The sequence below is a fragment of the Salvia splendens genome, chromosome 15 (genome assembly GCF_004379255.2).
Source record: "Salvia splendens isolate huo1 chromosome 15, SspV2, whole genome shotgun sequence".
NCBI classification, from domain to species: Eukaryota; Viridiplantae; Streptophyta; class Magnoliopsida; order Lamiales; family Lamiaceae; genus Salvia; species Salvia splendens.
This window is the reverse complement of record NC_056046.1, coordinates 774,173-795,316: the sequence shown is the minus strand read 5'-3', so window position 1 is coordinate 795,316 and position 21,144 is coordinate 774,173. Positions and strand designations below refer to the sequence as shown.

Genomic DNA, 21,144 nt, shown 5'->3' with positions numbered 1-21,144 from the left:
TTTATGTAGTGTTGTTTTGTGAGTTAATGAAGAGAGAGTAAAGTAAGAGAGAAGAAAAAGTAGAGAGAGTATTGTTTCCATTTTTAGAAACGTTTCATTTTTAATGGGACAGATCAAAAAGGAAAACGTTTCATTTCTAATAGGACAGAGGGAGTATTCAACTTATTGATGGTGATGAAAAATGAGTCGTACTTGTTATTAAAATGTGATCAATATTTCAAATTTATGTTTTTTTCCATTAAAAATACATGTGATTTTGATTTCGAGGGTGCTTGATTGTTGTAATAAGATTTTGAACTTTTGAAGAAGTGTTTAGTCGTAACACGTTTCCTCTCTAATAATAATACGTCGATAATTCGAGTTATCATAGGATAATTAGAGAGTCGTTATTGATCATATTTTAATAAAAAAAAAACTTAAGCTTAAATAGCGTATGTGCTTCGAAAAAATATAAATCCATCGACCTTGTTCTGTTTTTTCACAATCTTATAAACAAAAAGCTCACAAAAATAATTACAGTATATTACACTATTTGATATTTCCAATATATAATCTCAAAAGTTCACAATCTCATTAGTCATCTATACTCAATTTTCTGTTCAAAATTAAACTCCCTATAATTAAGCTCTCGAAATATTTATTTTAATCATTAGAGCTAATAATAGGCTATCTAGGAGACTAATACTCGAATTTAGCACGACTTAATTTGTCAGTAGACTATAATTATTAAGTCTTTGAAGTGAACTAAAATTCAGGAGGATTTTGTGCTTTTAATTAAAAGCTTTAGATTTAATTAGTTTAGGTGATAAATGTTGAATTAAAATACAGGATTAGGTAAAATGTCATTTGCCAAACTATTGTAGCCTTTCAATACAGGCATATAATTTCTTTGAGTGAAACTTCGTACCAATTAATATTATACAATAATTCAACTTGACAACACAATGTGTGGGTCTATAGATAAAGTTATGTAATTATGTTTGAAAAGAACTATCACAATGTTATAGATTCTGCAATATTGTTTCTAGATATGAAAAATAAATTACTTTGTCTTTTTACGAATTAAATCTTAGTATTTCTCAATGCCAGTTTTAAAAACGTAATTTCATGGATAATCATGTTAATTGGATCAAATTACAGTCGATTCCTAAAATGTAATTTTTTTCCCTAAAATGTAATTTAGCTGTGATCATTGCTATCGTTAATTAATTATATACTCCTACTAAATTACAACTGAATATAATAGTAGTATAAATTATTAATCAACTTTCCTTTTCTCATACTACCAATTATATCTGGTAAAATAGGAATGGGGTCATACAATTATGTGGTCTTAATTAAAACACAATATATTAGTAATTTAATACTACTCATATAATACCATTATGTCACTTTGTTGTCAGATCTAAGAAATAACAAGAGATCATTATTCTTAATGGAGTTCAAAACGCCTAAATAAAAAAAATTAGCTACTTTCCAAAAAAAATCAAATATTAACAAGAATCAAAAGTAGTGAAATTAACAAAATAATACTATTGTCCCAATCGAAAATGAAATTAACGAAATAGTAATACTATTGTTCTAACCGAAAAATAGAAACAAAGGTATGTTTGTCCTTCTTCGTTGTACTTGGTTAATCATTATCAAAAGATTTATGTAATTGTTCTTTCAATTATTTCTAACCTTCATATTCATTCACGAAATAAGTGATTATGATAACTAATTGATAACAAAATGATTAACCACTAATATAATGACACCATTAATTGTAGACTATTGATAATGTGGAAAAAAGAATTGTTTGAAAGGGAGAGGAAGAGAGAGCCCAAATCCTTAAATTAGGGAGTATTTGTATTGGGCCAAAACTTAAATTTATAGGACTTCCCCAAATATTTTGTAAACTATGATGGACTGTTTCTTTTCATAATGGAGTAGTAACCATGAACTTTTATTCATAAAAAATCTCAGAAAAAAGAGCTAAAATATGACCAAAAATATGTACTTGACTACATGCAAATTCATTATATACAAAGTTTCTATTTATAAATGACAAATTAACAATTATTCGGCAACCTATTGATGGATTTGATTTATACATTGGAATTTTCAAAATCGCGTTTACAAAGGTACTTATTTGGCATCTAATGAAATAGTACTAGCATTGATAAAAATGGACTTGTTCCATCATGTAAAAGTAGTGTTAACCGGTGGGCAAAATCGTGATTTCATAAAAAATTCTGTAATCAAGAAAACTGCCAAAGGCTATGTTTGGAACTATGGTGACAAGCAGGATAAACTAACCAAAACTTAACAAAATATATATACTAGTACTTAATAATTCCCCTCTCAACTCACATAAAAAGAAGCTTCTCAATTCTCAAAAAATAATTCCTCTCTCAACTCCCAAAGCCAAACCCTTAATCTAATTTACAAATTCAACACAATAGTAAAAAATAATTGTAACTAATAAGAAAATCAAATCTTCCTCTAATCCAGATAAAATATTTTATTCCCAACTATATACTCCACACACCCTTATCTGTAAGACTAATCACATAGAGTTGTAGTAGTAGGAGTATGATTTAGGGGAAAGAGCTTTAGTCTGAACAATTTTTGTCCTTTTTTGCATGTTAGTGATTGTTGAACAGTAATTTAGACCAGCCTCATTTTTTTGCTAGTAGTCACCACCCTTTTTTACTTCCTCCTCCTTCGAACCTCCACACTCAATTTTCTTTCTTTTTTCCTTCTGCATTTTGCATAATTTTGAATAATAGAGCATGTAGGAGTACTATTTATTTTCCCACCCAAATACAGCTTAAAAAAGCTCAAATCTTGACAAGTTTTGCTGCCATGGATCTCAGCAGCACCAAGTATTTAGAGCCTGCAACCTTGTTTTCATGTCAAGGGGTAAGTGTAATTTTTTTTCCATGCTTGTCATTGTTTCAAGAAATGTGAATTTTGTTCAAGAATGGATTTTTTTAAGAAATATTATTTTGATTTTTAGGGAGAAGGAGCAATGGAGGGGAATAATGGGCTGTGCAAGGGGGGTTTAAAGAACCCATTTTTGGATTCCTTTTCTGACCCTCTTTGCAAGCTGAATCTCAAGGAGACCTCAGACTTTGTCAAATCATTTCCAGTGGGAAATGGGGCAGAAGGCAGGGGCATTTCTGAGATTTCAGTGACAAGGAGGAACGTGGAGGCTCCTCCAACTCCTGGGAGGCCTGTCTTCAGCTTCAGCAACACTTCAAATTTTGCAAGAAAGAGCTTCCCTTCAAAATGGGATGATGCTGAGAAATGGATTCTTGGTGGAAGTTCTTGCAATGACTCCCCTGCTAACAATCATGGCTTATTCAAGTCACTGGATCATACTACCTCAAGGATGTACTCCAGGCAATGCAGTGGGTACAAACCCCAACTTGGTGAAATCTGTGCTGAGAAGTCAAGGATCACTGAGGAGAAGGTCTCAAAGGTGATTTCATCTTTTCAAGGGCCTCTGGTTCTTGATCACCATCACAGCAGAGGTGGGCCAGTATATGGGGTTGCACTTTCGGCTTCAGAGGATGTACTTTTAAAAGGTTAGAACTTAGAACCCATTTTTTTGCCTCTATAAGCTTTTGGATAATTACATTGGCCCATGTGTTGCTTCTGTGTTTTTTGGAGTTTTGCTTGAACAAAGCTTGGTTCTTGAAAGTGAAATGTGGCTGTGTTGATAATGAGGTTTGGTTTTTCCTTAAAAGGGGAATCCACCTTTATTGGTTGGGAGATTTTGATTAGATGTTTCTGTGTTTCAAGATTCAGTTTTTATACATTGCATTGGTCATAAACACATAGCCCTTGTGTTTCAAGATTCAGTTTTTATCGCACCCAGAAAATTTACTATTGTGTTTTGCAAGGAAATTTGTAAATAAAGTAAGGGCATGGCTTTGGGAGTTGATAGAGGAATTATATTTTGAGAGAATTGAGAAGCTTCCTTTTGATAATGATGTTTGGTTTTTTTCTTTAAAGCGGGAATCCAGCTTTATTGGTTGGGAGATTTTAATTTGATATTTCAGTGTTTCAGTTTCAAGATTCAACTTTTATTACTTTGAATTGTTCATAAACAACATAGCTCATGTATTTAGCCAAAGCAGATAAATTCCCAAATGAATTGAATCAAATAATCCCCAAATTTGGATGCTCTGAGCCAATGCAAGAAGGGTTTCTATTTGGAAACAGTTTCAAGAAATCAACTGAAATAACAGAGGAAGTGAAACACAGAGACATTGGCACAGAAATGACTCCTCTTGGCAGCTCCACCACCTCGAGGTGCCCGACTCCGTTCAAGAGCACGTCCCCTGCGCGCCACACCACGCCCGCCAATCGGTCTGGCCCGTTGGCCCCGGGTGGCGCAGACACCATGGACATAACTCAGCTGCAGGAGTGCCATTTAGCAAAGCTGCACCTCGGCACACAGTTTGATTCGGTCGCCTCAAATTGGAGCTCGAGGGAGGAGGAAGAGGAAGACGTCTCGAAGAGCTTGAGGCACTTCGAGATGAGCACCGAGTGCAGGAAAAGCGTGTTGGAGTCCTGGAGTGCCGGCTGGCAGGAAGAGGAGAAAACCAAGAGCTGCCTTAGGTGTGGAAATGATGGCTTTTCTTAATTGTATCATATTTTTGGAGTTTGGTGGCATTATAATGAGATGGGATTTCAGGTATCAAAGAGAAGAAGCAAATATTGAAGCTTGGGTGAATCTACAAAGTGCCAAAGCAGAAGCTGAATCAAGAAAGCTTGAGGTAGCTATTTACTTCATGTGTTCTAGAAAATTAATAAAGGCATATTCATACAATTTAACTCCTGAATTCAATAGTATTTTGTCTGCATGTTAGTTCCAATAGTGTCACTTAACCACTCATATATACCAACATTAATGGTGCAGTGAATTCCAAGGCATCATGTTCTGAACAAGTTAGTACATTGGAATCAAGATATTTACCAACATTCCTAGAATTTTATATAATCTATATGCACAAGAGGTTCTTTCATCCGAAATTATGCTCGGGCTTAGGGATGTTTTTCCTTCAATTGAGGCAGTCGTCTTAGGTTCTCGAGTTTGGTTTCTTGAATCTTACTAAAAGCTAGAGTTAGTTCTTAATTTAATTTAATACAAATAGCCACTAGCTAAGAGATCCTTCCTTGCTCATTCCCTCAACTTCTCTAGTTCAAGGTATTTCTTTTTCTTTCTAGTGTCCTGGACCACGTGCTGCCTACAGAACCGGACTTACGGGATCGTAGTCTCGTAATGACATTTTGGCGATGGAGGGCAAAATGGTCATTTAACAATGCTCACCCTTTACTCCCCTTTAATAACCTTAATATTTCAGGCTGGATTGACCATATAGTGGACTTTGGATGCTTGTTTTTGTCTTCATAGACATCGAGCCCCCCACCGGACAACGACACCCTTTAGTCCCGTGCTGAGCCTAATTTGTTTCTCACCATAATTTAATATGCTCGTGCTTCAGAGGAAGCAAGGAAAGAGCAAGAAATTGTCAGCATTTTTTGTATTATCATAATATTTCTTGCAACACCACATTAGCATTGGAAACTTGAAACTCATGTGCATTGCTGCAGAACTCTATGCAGTTGGTGGTGTCCACTTCTCACATTTACTCTCACTCTCTCACACATTAGGATGTGCATCTTCACACACACACAACACGCATTATTCTGCATGAATTTTAAAATGAGCTATTCTTGTCTCTTGCAATATGTTATCAAAGTGGCTCCAATTCTTGATTGTGTTGCTTGTTCCGTACTATATTAGCTCGTCGTGTGGATAAAAGTCGCTGTCGGTTTCTTACACGATAATTCAGGACCTTGTAATAAGCAAAAAAAAATGCTATCTTTAGTGATCCCACATTTTTTTAATTAGACCGTTTTTACGCCTTTGCGTCGTCTTTGGCTACATTCTTGATCTCGATATCCATGTTTGAGTTGCGTTTTTACTCCTTTGCATCGTCTTTGGCTACATTCTTGATCTCGATATCCATGTTTGAGTTGCGTTCATGCGGATGACAACTCGATTTTTTCCAAGATTCAATTTTTTTCTGCTGCATTGGTTTTGCATCAGGTGAAGATACAGAAAATGAGGGCCAATTTGGAAGAGAAGCTGATGAAGAGGATGGCGGACGTGCATAGGAAGGCCGAGGAGTGGAGGGCCGAGGTGCAGTTTCAGCATTCAGAGCAGGTTCGGAAAGTCGGGCAGCAAGCACAGAAGGTGATGAACAGAAGGAAACATAGCAAAAACAACAACAATAACTCTCATTTCTCAGGGCACAAGTCTTGTGGCTGCTTCCCTTGTAGTAATAACCATCTATAGATGTAAAATGAAGGAAAAAAAGATAAATATTTTAGCTTTGGGAGTATCTTGTAGTTAAATGCAAAATCTAGGAGGATGACACATGAATATTTTTCAGTAAAAAGCTTCACTTTTGTTGATGAAATTTGATAATTTTTGCATGATGGGGAAGGGCAAATTAGTCTTTTACCCTTGACAAGTTTTCATGTAAACAATGTCTTGCAATATGACAAATTATTGCAGGACCCAACTTGATGGGAAAGGGCAAAAGATGTCTTCTCACGGGGCTTATGTTGTAAAAAAATTGTCTATAATTGCTATTTTCACTTGTCTAAAAATGTAGAACAATTTTAGTTTGACTAGAAAGAGTGACTGATCATATTTAGTTTCAGGTGATGATGGGTAGTACTAATTGAGTACTGTTCAAATTTTGGTATCTATAGCATCGCAATCACCCACTTTTATTAATTTTTTACTCTCTACTCTTCCCCAAGAGCACAACACACGCATTCATGCTCTTCCGTAAGAGCATGCTCAAGGGTCACATCATTTCATTATTCAATTTAAATACTTCAATTACTAAAAACATTTCCACAATATTAAAATGCATTAAAAATATCCGATATCATTACAAATTACTAAAAAATTAAAAATTACATAATTAAAATCCTAAAAATTGAGATTGAGAGAGTTGTTTGGTATATGGTCATTTTTTTGTGTTTGGAATTGGAGTATTTATCGATAAAAGTATGAATTTTAGGGTAAAAATAATGAAAAAATAAATTAAAAGTGTAGAAAAAACAGATATATTTTATTAGGAAGTGGGAAAATATTTTTTTTATTAAATCTGAATTTTTCAGATTTTTTCAAATTTTAATAATAATAATAATAATAATAATAATAATAATAATAATAAATGATAAACCAAGGGCCAACCAGGTCATGTTTGGGCTTGGCAGTTTACTTGTCAGTACCCAACCAGACAACGAAGCACAGCTCGGTGGTAAGACGCTTCACCTCTAACTTATCGGTCGGGGGTCCGAGTCATCTCGGGGGTAGATGGGGAACCATCGTTGATCCTTCTTTAGATAAAAAAAAATCAGAGCATGTCACGTCGGCTGCTCGTGCTCTTGCCGTTGGCACGGACGTGCTTTATGCATAGAGTAGGGTCGTGCCGTCGGCAAGAGCACAGCGACGGACACAAGCGTGCTCTTCTTACCGACATAAAAACCAATGTCAAGTTGTACTTTCTTATCACTGCATTTTAATTTATTTTGCTAATTTTATTATTGTACTACTTAAAAACAAACTTTTACCCCTTTTATTTTGATATTTACATTTTCCCTCTTATGTCTTTTTTTTACCTCATTTATCACTGCATTTTAATTTATTTTGCTAATTTCATTATTGTACTTAAATATAAACTTTTACCCCTTTTATTTTGACACTTACATTTTCCCTCTTATGTCTTCTTTTGACAGTGTTCCAAGAGCTAAAATACAAAAAAAAAAAAAAAACTTGGGAAAGTGTGAAATAAACAGAAAAATTGTAGGTGTAGGGGGAAAATGATTGATTGGGGTAAAGATAATTTAAGAATGCAGTAAATAAAGTGCGGGGGTAAAAAATACTAGAGTACTACTTCCTCCGTTCTATAGTAATAGAAGCATTTCTCTTCGGTATAAAGATTAAAAAAAATTGTGTTAGGTGAGTTAAGTAAAAAATACTAATAAAGTAGAAAATGAAAAAAATAGAGAGATGATGAGAGAATAAAGTAAGAGAAAGTAAAGTAGGTGAAAAGAAATATATTGACTTTTACTCAAAAGAGAAATGATTATGTTACTTTGGAATAAATTAAAATGGTAAAATGACTCTTCGCACTGTGTAACGGAGGAGTATATTAAAAAGAAGGTAAAGAACCCAATTATTTTATTTGAAATGATAAGTTCCTAAAATGATCTTTAATTGGGAAAGGAGAAAGGAAAAGCTTTTGAAAACAGGTTCTAAATGTAAAAAGCAATTTGTAGATGTGTTGCATTGCAAGAAAAACACACAGCTCACACAGTGAAAAATGGAGAAATTTGGATAATAGGAGTAATCGATATTTCTGCAAATCTTTACGTATGAAGATTGTAAAGCTTTAAAGCTGCAGTCATCATATCACTACTACGACTACTATACTCTCTAGTATTTTCTTTTTTGCTTTTTTCTTACCTTTTGATATATCAAAAGGCTGCATTTCCTGCATTGAATTGTTTGGACAAGATAAAAATTCTCTCTCACACGCACTATGTTTTTTTATATTGCATTGTGATTTGTACTTTCTTGTCCCTCGTAACTGAGTCGTAATTTAAGTTATTCCGCTATACTTGAAGCATTTTAATTCAAAATAGTATACTCCATAACATAGTACTCCCTTCGTCCCGCACTACTTGCACTTATTTCCTTTCTGGGCGTCCCAAGTTATTTGCACTCTTTCCATTTTTAGTAATAATTTATACCTACAGCCGTAATTGTTGACTTTGTCTATCACTCATTCCTTAATCTTCGTGCCCAAAAGGAAAGGTGCGAGTAGTGCGGGACGGAGGGAGTATTTCTTACTATCTTTTAGCACTGCTACTTTACTTTCTCTACTTTATTCTCTTATTATCTATATACCTTTTTTTCTACTTTATTTTCCCTCACTTAATTCACTTTTACCACTTGATAAAATATAATGGCATTTGGTAATATGCATTTCATGCAACAAAAACATAGGAAAAAGCGGGGTTCTTTGAATCATAATTAATAAAATGGTAGTGATATTAGTATTTTACATGCATAAATTTTCTAAAATTCAGTTGAGGAGTCTTCACTTATCCACAATTTTTTCTACGTAATACTTTATTGAATTTTCGTTTTTGTTTGCTTTTCATGTATGGTTAATCTTATAGGAAAAACAAAATGTTAGTATTATACAATAAACTAGATGCATACACACTTTAATGGATATAGAAATATAAAATACCAAATACTACTAGCTTAGTTGATTCTTAAATTTTGGATTGATATGAAAACGTAAGGTTTTGATTTTAGAAATGTAAGATCACAATGTAACCCAAAAAATAAAAAGTCACAATAACATTGAAGTGAAAAAGGGAAAATAAAGGTTTAAAACTAACTTATTGCAACAATAGAAAAGCCATCAGAAACAGACCAATCCCTATCCTCATAGGCGACTGATGACTTCTTCAACTTCTGAAGGGGAGTAGAGATGGTATTTTGGCGAAACCTTAGCAATATCGACATTGTTGGCCGTCACCTGAGACCAAATGACATGGCAGTCGAGAAAAAATACGTGAGAGAGGGAAGCTTATTCGATAAAACTGATGAGAGAGTAGTATCCATAGCTATTACCTTCTCCTCCATGACTTGCTTCAGAATGGAGAGTGCAATGGTTTCAGCTTCCTTGAGGGTCAGTTCCTGCAAGCATGATGAATGAATCATGTAACGAAGAAATCTAATCAATTGAGCAGATAATTGTGTTTCTGGGATTTATCATTGCTGCTTAGATGTAAAATGGGGTAGAATTAGATACCTTGTTATACTGCTCCTGCAAAGAGCTGTCTGCACCTTCAGAACCTGACCCGATGGCTTTTGCATTGCATTGCCAGAAAGTGCCCGATGGGTCAGTGTAGTACCTGTGTGTGACGCAATTCGTGTAAGTTGTAACGAAGGAGAGCTATATTCATCCCCAGTTAGCAAGTATAGAGTGGCACAGCCACTTTACAAGCAGCATCAGCTTTCGCAAAGGCCATAATATCCGACATATAAGCTTATCCTAATTGAATAAAAACAATACTTACAAGCAAGGGCCATTCTCGTCATGACCAGCAATGAGAAGAGATACACCAAAAGGTCTGGACTGCACGAAACAGATATACGAAAATTAGAAAAGCACAAGCATATGATTTGTAACTTAATTTTCGTTGAAGTAGAGCCTGGCTGGATCGTGAACACTTTGACACAAGTAATTCCTCATATCAATAGGCATTTCTACTGTCGAAAGGCATTGAGATGACAAGATAGTCCGGTGATATAGTAACAGTATAGAAAGTAATTTAGCATTCAACTCTAAGATTTTGCATCTTCAAGAAGATTCATGTGAAGAGCAATGAATTTTGAACACTGCAACTGCACTACCTTGGGGTTTCCCAAATTTACAGATAGTAACAATTCTTTGAATAAATCAAGATATAAAACTTGCAAGTTAAGAGACTAACCATTGATTCTTCATCACCCTCACCAAATCGCAGAGCAAGATCACAAAGGGCTTGAGTAGTAGACTCAACAGTCATCGGCTCACCGTAAGAGAATCTGTGGTTCTGGACAATGCAAGAGATTCACACTAACAACTAAGAAACCAAATCACGATAGGATTGTGAACTAAAGGGTACCTGAGTTTCAACTCGTGCATGTTCAACCAGTGTGCGGGCATCAGCAATTAAGCCACTCATGGCACACCCTATATGTTCATCAATTTCCATAATTTTCTCCACACTGCTAGGCTCCTATGAGCAGTAAAATGTGAAATCCATTCAAATAAGTATAGATAACCAAACATCATAGAAAGCCTCAAAAAACAATAAAATTCAACTTGGCTTTCAAAAAGAGTGCAAAAAACATGTTCAAGCAAGATTAGATGGTGGAGGAAGCTAAGCTTTGCCCAGTATCATTTGATATTTCATTATTCACACTTCATCATTCTTTACCTCAAAGCTACTACTACACATAACAAATCTAATTCACGTTTCAACGAGGACAAATACGGCCAGCCAACATCATTTTTTAACGAAAATGCCATGTCATGTCGTCCAGCACAGCCTATTTTTCAATAATTTAGTAATTTACAATATACACTAATTTTCATCTATATAATTCACATCATGATAATATAAGCTCAAATTAGCTAAAACTCAAGCCTCCAAAACAATGATTATTGATTATTCCTTCCTTAGTCTTTACAAAGGATGCTAAACATACCAGCAGCGGGGAGGTAATCCGCTTCTCGACAGCAAGAACGACTCCTTCCTTAGTCTTTACACCAATTGCAGTTGAACCCAACTAAAAGAAAGCACAAAAATAACCTTCTTAATTCAGAAATTACACACACACAATCATTCTCAGAAACACAATTGGCAGGTTGAAATCAGCATAATAATACCTTAATCGCCTCAATTGCATATTCAACTTGAAACAATCTCCCTTCAGGGGAGAAAGTATTGACTCCTCTATCATACTCAGTCCTAAAATTTTATTAAGAAAACTCAAATCAATATTGCAATAAATTAGCTCAAAAACCTCAGTGAAACCCTAAACACCTCATCCTCATCACCTTGTGAGAAACATTTTCGATTCCAACCTCAAAAAACTTTCCTGCAAACAGATCAAATCAACAGCTAAAGATTGCGTTCTTACAATAACTAATCTTCGCGATTTTAGCAGAAGAAAAAACTTAAAACGGATCTAAATCCGACAAACCTCAACTCACCAAATGAATTTGGATTCTGATTAATTCGGAGTGAATTTCACTTTTATATTTCTGCAACTGAGCTTTTCTCCTTCGTGTCAAGCAAGAAAAATGAGATGATATTCGGGTTACCCGGGTTTGGGCTAAACAGCCCGTTTGTGATATATTTGATCCGGTTCTTTTCAGCCCATTTTGATGAATATTGGGAACTACTGGGCCTAGCTAATACTCTAGTCTGAGAAAATAATATTTCTACTTTTAGGAAATACATAGGAGAGAAAAAAGTCATTTTAATCGAAAGGTGGGAGTATAAATCAAAATCTCTAGCAACTTAGTAACTTACATGATTGTTAGTTGTATTAAGAGTCGAATCTATCACCACCTTTAGTAATTTTATTGAATATAGCATAATTTACCCATCTTGATTTCACCGAAGTAACACATTTAATAATTTTATTGAATCTATCATAATATTACCCATCTTAATTTGACTAAAGTAGTATTCACACACATCGGTAGTATCACTACTATATGGATGAAATAACTATATGAATGAAAAAATTAGTTAAATATTTTAACAAATTCTTAGCATTATTATATATACTTCGACAATTTAGAGTCCTATTGATTTGATAGAATTTTTTAAAAGGTGTAATGATTAAAATAACTATATGCATTATAAAGTTAGTTAAATGTGAATTAATGTTTTATATTTTAAAATGTGAGTAGAATAAATTACTAGTAGTATGTAAAATTCAGTTACTAAAGATAAACAAACAAAAAAAATCCGCCATAGGCAAAGAAAAGATAAAACACCGAACTAATTAAAAAATGAATCGATATTTCCATGATAGAGAAAAATATCAAACATAAGTCGAATTCATTTATTATTGTGAGTCAAGAAACAACCAATTTATGAACCCAAAATTCCAAAAGATAATGGTTGAGCTACCCAATCTAGCTCACCATGACCATTTTTGTATGGTCCTAAATTGTACAGACATAACCTTGGTACGTAGAATTCGAACTATCGAGCTGTTGCTCAGTCGCGATACTCGTTCATGAACGCTTTGTGAAACTCCGTGAGGTGAGACAAGATGGCTGGAATCCGGTCCTCTTGAGGTAAAATCGTGCACCTGAAATGCCACGTGCTGGGAACCTACAACGAGACGGGTGCATCAACTGTCAGCAGTCGAAGAAGAATTCGCAAGAAAAGAGGATGCCATTGCTATTCTCTGTCACATTGTTCGGAACTTTCATGGACAATTTTGATTCGTGTACTCAATCGAACGTATTGTCAGTCGTCCAATGATATAAACTAAAATAGATGCTCCAAACTATTCAGTGCATCTTCAAGAGTCTGGAAATGCACAAAAATCGAGTTAAAAATCGAATCCTTACACCTGTTTCAATCTATACTAAGATTTGAGAGAGGGCTAACGCTAACCTTGGCCCGTCTCGCTAGGGAGGATAAAATTGCATCTCTCTCAGCAGTATAAGATTCATGCGATTCATCACCGGCCTGCATTGCATCGAATATGAACTTCTCGATACAGTACGCACATGAAATCGAGCTGAGATGTTGCGAAAGTACACTAACCTTTGGCGGGCTCATGACAAGACTTGCAAGAATCTGACCAGATATGTTAAGAGCAAACAGTAACTGATGCTAGTTTGTACAACTGCTCCCTTATCTCGGGAGCGAAACCAGTTACTTCCATGTAACCTCCTCGTTTCCCACATTCTCCATAGTAACCTGGAAGCATCAAGCAAAAATAAAGTACTTCATTGAGAAAGCTCCTTAGATATCAGGATACTAGGTGTGCTCGTCGTCATACCTTTCGACATGGACTGGAACGAAACTAAGGAAATATCTTTCTCCCCGTAGCCCATGGACCTTGCAACTTTCTTGAACGAGTGAAAATGCTTGTCGGGCACATATACATTTTCTTGGTATACCTGCAGAGGCACGGCCCACATCAGCAAACAACAATTTTAATCTGTAGTTCATCATTTTTGGCCCAATCATGCGTGTAAAAGTTGACAAGAAGCAAAGTAAGATATGAATAACAAAGTCACCTCATCGGCCAAAAGAACGAGTCCTTCCTTCTTGCAGAACTCGACAATTTGCTGTTGGTTGCTCTCAGCCAAAACCTTCAGAGAAAGCGATAAATAAGGGAATCACGAGGATCAACCATTTTTTACCTGCCCGGTGGAATTGCCTGGATTTATAACGACTAAAGCCCTGACGCCAATGCCCTTTGATCTGGCAGTTTCCAACTGCTTCTTAACATCAGAGACTTCTAAACCCCATCCTGTTGCCTCGTCGAGATAATAAGGAACCTGGGAGACAATAAAGTGACGTGATGACTTTCTATCATCCTTTTAGACAGAAAAAAAAAGCATGTGAAACGTACGAGAGAGCCTCCATGCAGGGCAATTGAAGCGGAATACAGAGGGTACTGAGGAATAGGACAAAGGATGCCGTCATTTTTCGATCTTATCAATAGCTGCATCATCATATGCACCTGAAAATAAAATGCAGACATCGTTGTATCTAGAATCAGTACCTGTTTCGTCTCTACGGTGATAGAATATAGATATATAAGGATTTGTGAGTACCGCAGGGCTTGCACCATCTGTCAAAAAGATATCATTTGGATCAGCTGGGAATCCATCACGAGCTTCAATGCCAGCGCATATTGTGTCACGCAGGCCTTTGATACCCTATTTTGATAAATACAAGACGATAAACTTCAATATATCAGTTAACGAGCCATAGATTCATCTGGTGAGTTAGGTCTCAAAAGTGCCCGTTATTACCTGGCTGTGGCTATAAGCTCCAGTGGCTCGTCCAGGAATCTGGTCAAGTATCTGAAATGCCCGCTCGATGGAATCAGCACTAGCGATCCACAACATAGATTTTGTTAGCAAATCGAAGATTCTACCAAAACTAAGTGCTTCACATATATACATTCGACAAAAACAGTGATAAAATCTCGTTGGAACTACGCATATCAAGAGCCTTTGAAGAGGGCAGACGCTTTAAACAACTAAAAACCTTAAAAGCATAACAAATCCAACCAATAAATGTTAGGTAGACACAGTTTTGACAAATTTACCTAAATATCCCTTGTGTTTCACCTTTATCCAAAATGGCAGGATGATCACATAAAGCAAGGACCTGAAATAATACATGATATGATGTTTTGAATACAGTAACGACAAAATTTTGAAATTCGTCACACCATTACAGTATACACACCTCTCTGAAAAAGGTGATTGGCTGCTGGCCAAGAGATTGAGGATTTCCAATATTGCAGTATATGATCTGCGGAAACGATGAGGAAAATGAACAATAGCAGTTTTTCGATCAAAGTCATGGCAGTTCTAGTAAACTGTAACAATACCAAACTACTGTGGAGATTATAATCACCACAGCAAGCTTCTACAATCACTAAAAATCACATAATACAATGTAAACAATTTCAAGAAAATTCGAAGACCTACTTGTTTGGACTTTTTTTTATCCTCGCTTTCTAATTCATACAAAAGTGGATCAAATTTCTAGCATAGTTCACACATCAAAGCAACTCAAGTAGGATACTCACCTCATCGAAAGGATGAGAATCCGGATTGACCTTCAAATCTTCTTGCAATTTCTGTCAAAAGGAAAAAAAATTACAACCAGGCTCAAAGTTCACAAAAGAGATGATGCATCGCAACAATAGAGGTTGAACTCGTCTACCTGGGCAAGGTTCACGATTTCACCGCGGACTGCATACTCACACTCCAAAACCTGATAAAGAAGTTCAATTATTACAAGTTTTCCTCCAATATTAGTATTTGAAAAAGCAATTAAATGCAGAGACACTAAGCAACCCCATGAAAAGAAAAGGGAACAAATCTGAGAGACGGCATCACATTCTTTGCACACAGTCACACTGGATATAGAATCATAGATCACCTAATTCAGCTAAGAAACACTTATCAAACCATAACCAATTTACATAGATAAAAGATTACTTTTTTAGTGGAAAGTGATCGTCCAAATTCCACAAGCTCAGTTAAACAAGAATCTGCAGAATCTAATCAAATTAATCAACCATAAAAGCAGATTCAGAGTAGTGATCAGCTCACTGTACCTCAACAAAAATACAAAGTCAATTCAACTAAAAATTGACACAAATTCAGAATCACCCTCAAAATCCAAATCACAATTAAAAACAAAAATAAAGGGAACCCCCAATAAAATCACCTTGGGATTGATGGAATCAATCTTAACAGGAGTGGAGGAATAATCAGAAGACATGGATTCAGAAGGGGCAGAGGGATTCGCAGCAGTAGTGGTCAGGAAACGCAGGAGAAGCGACGAATAAGGCAGCAGATTATGATGTGAATGTGACGAGGCGAGTGAAGAAGAAGCGGTGGGATGCTGCAAACCGCCAGCCAGGAATTTCCTGTGGGCTAATAAATTTTTGGATTTTTCAGCGGTAAATTTCCTCATTTTGGAGTTTGCGGGACAGGAATTGCTGGGGGTTCCAAGATTTAATCTTTTTTTTGCCACAGATGGCGAAGAGTGATGAATTGTTTATGGATTTCTTGCCCACCAAACTTTACACCGCTATTATTAAAAAAAATATGCATGGCCTACAATTTGGGTCCCACTTTATACTCTGTGTGTGTTAAAAAACCTTGTTCTACTATCAATATCATAGTGTTTTTCTATTAAAATATTTGTGAACATTTATTGCAACTCTATCTCTAAACAAGAGTAATTACTTTTATACATGAAACATTTTTACTACATAAAACATGATCCCACCAATATTTTTTATTTGATTTAATTTTTTAATAGTTTTTTATAGAGATGTAAAAAATGATCAGATCACTAACCATAAATTGGTCCATGATGGGCCAAAAAAAAGTCCACATTGTAAGAATATGGTTTTGGATTGGTCCTTAAAGAATTGTACTCCTATGATGGTGTTTATCGAATTTTGATGGCCTATTGGAACATACTCCAATTAATTTTACAATAACAAGATGGGCCTTGGATAAAAAACTCTCACTTAGGATACACACTTAGGATAATTAATCCAACTAAAAAATTCCTTAGTTATGGGCAATATATATGAGCCACATTAATGGAAACAAATCTCATCAAATAATATTTCACACAATAATTACAATAATTAATCACAACCCTAGTGAATAAGGGAAGGTAGTTGAAGGCAACCAACTCCCACCGGCGATGAACTCCCCCGGCGTGTAGCCCTCCGCCTCGGCCGTGCTCGTGATCACTTTGTACCCTTTCCAATCAACCCTATCCGACGTGGATGCTCCCACCCCAGTGTTTTGGTACTCTCTATAAGTCAGAGTGTCAAGGGCAAAATCGCCACTCCACACGTGCCACCCAACCGGGTCTATCACGTCCGTTATGGACGACTGCATGATGATGGTCCTAGAATATTCCTTCCACGGCCGTCCTAGATACGTGGGGAAGCTCTTCTAGACGGATTGCAAGTCCGAAGTCGCACCGATCCTACTTTTTTGGATCACGATGCCCGTGTTCTGGTTTGGGTCGGTGCGGCCATGGGTTGTGACCATGTTCTTCTTGCCTGAATTAGGGCGGCGGGCGTGGATGTCGCAATCTTGAAGCACGGAGGCTGCGTTGCCAAAGATAGAGTCAACCGTGCCGGCTATGAGGCAATTTATGAAGAAATTGCGATTGGAGTGGACGTAGAGTGTGTCTTGGTAGGCTAATATGTCGCATTTGTAAAAAGCGGATAGATCCGACCCGACCCGTAACGCCACGGCTTGGTGCTTAGAGGGCTCGGCCGTGTTTTGGAAAGTGATGTCTCGGGCCAAGAACTTTTCTCCCACCACAGCTGCAAACCAACAACATTTGAATTGAAAAAAGTTAGATGCTATTTCAATAAACTTGTTAAAAATGGATATCTTCATAAAGCAATGTCATTAACTAAAATGTCTAAAGCATTAAAGCTGGTTGAAATGCAAAAGTATGACATCATAGTAGTACAAATATTCTAAGCATGGAGATGTTGCTAATATTATCATGCGATTTACAGTATAATAATTATGTGCATGATATATATAAATTAAGTTACGTTTGAATGTATCAGTATTGGCTTTATGGATAGTTATTAAAAAAATAACAGATTTAAATCGTAATGCGAACTTCTTAAATTACGGATAGTTATTAAATTATTTTAGTCAAACAAAGCAATCAAATATTTTGTGTCGGTGAAATAGGTGGGGCCCGGGTTTTAAATGTCAATTTAAACCGTAATTAAAGGAGGGAAATAGGCTAAGAACATGTAATTTATATAATTCTAAATATAAAAGAAAAAAAATGATAATGGGAAAGTGCAAACATAAAATATGAAAAAGAAAAAAGAAAAAACCAAATTAGCAATAAAACCAATTGATGCTTTCCTACCAAAGTCGGTTAAAATTGATAACGCATGCAAAATATCGACAACAAACGCGACTAATAAACAAAAAGGCGAGAACCGTAACTCACCAACTGTAGCGGATTTAAAAGTCGTGCTTCCGTCGACAACGTTTTTAGTGGCGGTGATGATGGTGGTGGTCCGCCCATCGCCGACGAACATTATGTTCGTCTTCTTCTTCGACACCTCCACGTTCTCTTTGTAAACCCCCGCCTTGATTCTAATAACATACCTCGTCTTGCTCTTCTCCGGCGCCGCCGCGACGGCCTCCGCCACGGTCTTGTAGTCTCCGCTGCCGTCGGCCGCCACCACCGCGTCCGGCGTCACGGTGGTGGACTGCAGCAGCCGCCGGTCCACCACCGACATCCACTCCGGCCAGACCCCCTCCGCGAGCCTCCTCCGGCCGTTGAGCTTCCTCTCCTCGTCATGTTGGTCAGCATCGCGAGCGAGTTGCTGCAGAGCTTCTCGACGCGAACGACCTGCCCTCCGATGAAGACTTCTCGTACGTGCTTGTCTGTCTCGCTGTACGAGAAGCCGTCTAGGCAGGTCTCCTAATTTGAGAGAGAAAAATTATTTTTGTGTGAGATCGTTAGTAAAAACTTCTTGGTAACGAACGATGGTGTAAAATTCGTAAAATAAGAAAATGGAAAGAGAAATAAGTGAGTTGAAATATTTTTAGTTAAAATGGATATAATTTCATTAAAGAGGGAAACTTATTAAAATAAAAAGAGATTAGTGTTTGTGATTACCCAAAATTATAAAACAAGAATATTAGTGGTTATGTACTCCACATAAGAATAAAAATTTTAGTCCACATATATATCAACAATGTGTGTGGTTTTGACACAACCTTATTTTAGTTTAATTCATAATAACTCGAAATTTGTTGAGCTTTAATCAAATTTTGGTTTTACAACTAAATTTTAAAAGTTGTTTAATAATTATTAAATATGAATTTAATACTATTAATTTTCGATTAAGCATAAATTTAGATTTGCGAATCAATTAAAAGTGTCTAATAATTCATGAATATCAAATTTAATATTGTTTCCATAGTGAAACATGATTGAAATGGATGTAAGTTGATAATATGCATGTCAGCTGGAAATAATACTACTAATATTTTGGTAAAGTCAACTAATTTGTCACTATACCATTTTCAAGCGGTCATCATTAAATTGTAACAATATTCAACCTATTTGAAATATCATACTATAAGACATAGCTTTAAGTTAGGTGCGTCTTATAATTTAATTTCTTATTACTACGAACGACCGCCACTTATATAGGCGCGAATTAATTTCACTATAGTTATAATCATTAATATCCCAGCAAATAAAATCATTTCGGCCGTCGGCAATAACTAAAATGACCTAATTATGATCTAAAATCAATTTAAAATTGAAATCTTAAGTAAATTATATGAAAAAAAACGAGTAAAATATGAGAGCTAAATTTCTATTTTTAGAATTAGACTGTGGATACCCTAATATTAAAAAAAAAGACCATTTTTCGTTGACGGAAGCGGTACGTAGTACTAATACGATGTTTCATGTTAGAGTTCCTAGTCGATTTTCAAATTTAATGTTGCAATTACCAAAAAAACGTACTTGGTTGGTGATCGCGGACGAGAGTAGGGTTTTGAGGTCGTCGGCATGCGCCTCGATCGACTTCTTAAATGGATACTCGTTGAGCTCCTTAACGGTCGTCTCAAGCTCGTCTAGCGTTTCGTCTAGTGTCTCGAGATAGTCTTTCAAGGCCAATTTCTCCCACTTCGTGAAGTTGCTCTTATTGCCGGCGATCAACTTCCCGATGGCGGCGTAGTTGCGCTGCACGGCGACGATCGTCACGTTCAGCGACAGAAATATGACGTCTTTGTCGGATTCCACCTTCTTGCCGCCGTCGATGGATGCGGCGATGGCGGAGTAGCAGAGCTCGGGGTACAATGTGCCGCTGCAGGAGGATCGAGCGAGGGTGTGGGCGGCGGAGATTTTGAGGGTGGCCCTATCGCTGCCGGCGGCGGTGGCACTGACCACGGCGGAGGCGATTATGATTGTGGCGAGGAGGAGTTTTTTGCCGCCGGAAAATGACTTTTCGGCGAAGAATTGTTGAAAGCGGAACATTTTTTTTATTTGAAAAAGTAGATTTGTCTTTTGAAACTAAATTCATTTGTCTTTTGAACATTTTGAGTACATTTTGTTTCTACTACTACTACGCAGAAGTACTCAAAATGTTCAAAAGACAAATGAATTTAGTTTCAAGATACCTTTGTTTATATTGTCATGCGCTTGACTCAAAACAATAGAATGATTTAGAGAACTCCATATTCACAATCTCATTCCATTGAATGTTTCTGAACTGCTAAGGAAAATCTTGACATCCTTATTGGGACGGTTCCAATACCATCAAAAGATCACTTTTTTTCATGCCTATTGTTGTTGATGGCCTACATGTGTTGTGTTGATCAGCAAGATCATGACTAGTCTCTGCTTCCTCCTGCAGCATGTCTTTCATGCTTGCTTCCCTATTTCTGCATCTATTAGTCGCACAGCTGCACGAAGAACTACAACTTCCATTCGCAACACGGCATTCACACCTCAAGGTTTTGCAGGAAGAATTTCTGCTGCAAGTACAACATACCCCTAAATATCTTCTTTTCGATTGGCGTCTTTCCCTTTCTCTTGTTTGGCCCAACTCTCCATCCTCATCATTCTCTAGATTCGGTTGTTCGTCATCTGATGTATCCATTTTTCTAGAAGCTCCAAATCATATGCTCCACTACTGAGAACTGTGGAGCTTCCAGGCCACTAAATCATGTAATATCA

At 36.4% G+C, this 21,144-nt stretch overlaps 2 protein-coding genes and 2 pseudogenes across 4 annotated transcripts; 1 reads left to right on the top strand and 3 right to left on the bottom strand.

Moving 5' to 3' along the window:
* The first annotated feature begins 2,602 nt into the window (after positions 1–2,602).
* Positions 2,603–6,584, top strand: LOC121767434. 2 transcript variants are annotated; one of them, XM_042163692.1, is made up of 5 exons: positions 2,603–2,907; positions 3,005–3,575; positions 4,122–4,614; positions 4,691–4,772; positions 6,110–6,584. In XM_042163692.1, the coding sequence occupies exons 1-5, from the start codon at positions 2,851–2,853 to the stop codon at positions 6,356–6,358; spliced, it is 1,452 nt and encodes a 483-aa protein (XP_042019626.1). In that variant the 5' UTR covers positions 2,603–2,850; the 3' UTR covers positions 6,359–6,584. The 2 variants fall into 2 exon arrangements, with proteins under 2 accessions (XP_042019626.1, XP_042019627.1); XM_042163693.1 differs by having other exon boundaries at positions 2,605–2,907; positions 4,131–4,614; positions 6,110–6,583.
* Positions 6,585–9,355: 2,771 nt separating this feature from the next.
* Positions 9,356–11,976, bottom strand: LOC121768789 (proteasome subunit alpha type-5). 2 transcript variants are annotated; one of them, XM_042165340.1, is made up of 10 exons: positions 11,865–11,976; positions 11,709–11,749; positions 11,538–11,619; positions 11,357–11,437; positions 10,771–10,884; positions 10,597–10,698; positions 10,180–10,238; positions 9,912–10,014; positions 9,731–9,796; positions 9,356–9,635 (listed from the first exon to the last, which is right to left on the bottom strand). In XM_042165340.1, the coding sequence occupies exons 2-10, from the start codon at positions 11,720–11,722 to the stop codon at positions 9,543–9,545; spliced, it is 714 nt and encodes a 237-aa protein (XP_042021274.1). In that variant the 5' UTR covers positions 11,723–11,749; positions 11,865–11,976; the 3' UTR covers positions 9,356–9,542. The 2 variants fall into 2 exon arrangements, with proteins under 2 accessions (XP_042021274.1, XP_042021275.1); XM_042165341.1 differs by having other exon boundaries at positions 11,855–11,911.
* Positions 11,977–12,664: 688 nt separating this feature from the next.
* On the bottom strand, positions 12,665–16,430 carry LOC121768788 (annotated as a pseudogene).
* Positions 16,431–17,042: 612 nt separating this feature from the next.
* Positions 17,043–20,442, bottom strand: LOC121768573 (annotated as a pseudogene).
* Positions 20,443–21,144: the final 702 nt, after the last annotated feature.

Coding starts and splice junctions, on each gene's coding strand:
- LOC121768789 (XM_042165340.1), bottom strand. Junction 10,885..11,356: donor GGATTACCTCCCCGCTGCTG/GTATGTTTAGCA, acceptor TACTGCTCATAG/GAGCCTAGCAGTGTGGAGAA. Junction 9,797..9,911: donor TGCAGGAGCAGTATAACAAG/GTATCTAATTCT, acceptor TCATGCTTGCAG/GAACTGACCCTCAAGGAAGC.
- LOC121767434 (XM_042163692.1), top strand. CDS start 2,851: ATGGATCTCAGCAGCACCAAGTATTTAGAGCCTGCAACCTTGTTTTCA. Junction 2,908..3,004: donor CCTTGTTTTCATGTCAAGGG/GTAAGTGTAATT, acceptor TTTGATTTTTAG/GGAGAAGGAGCAATGGAGGG. Junction 4,773..6,109: donor CTGAATCAAGAAAGCTTGAG/GTAGCTATTTAC, acceptor GTTTTGCATCAG/GTGAAGATACAGAAAATGAG.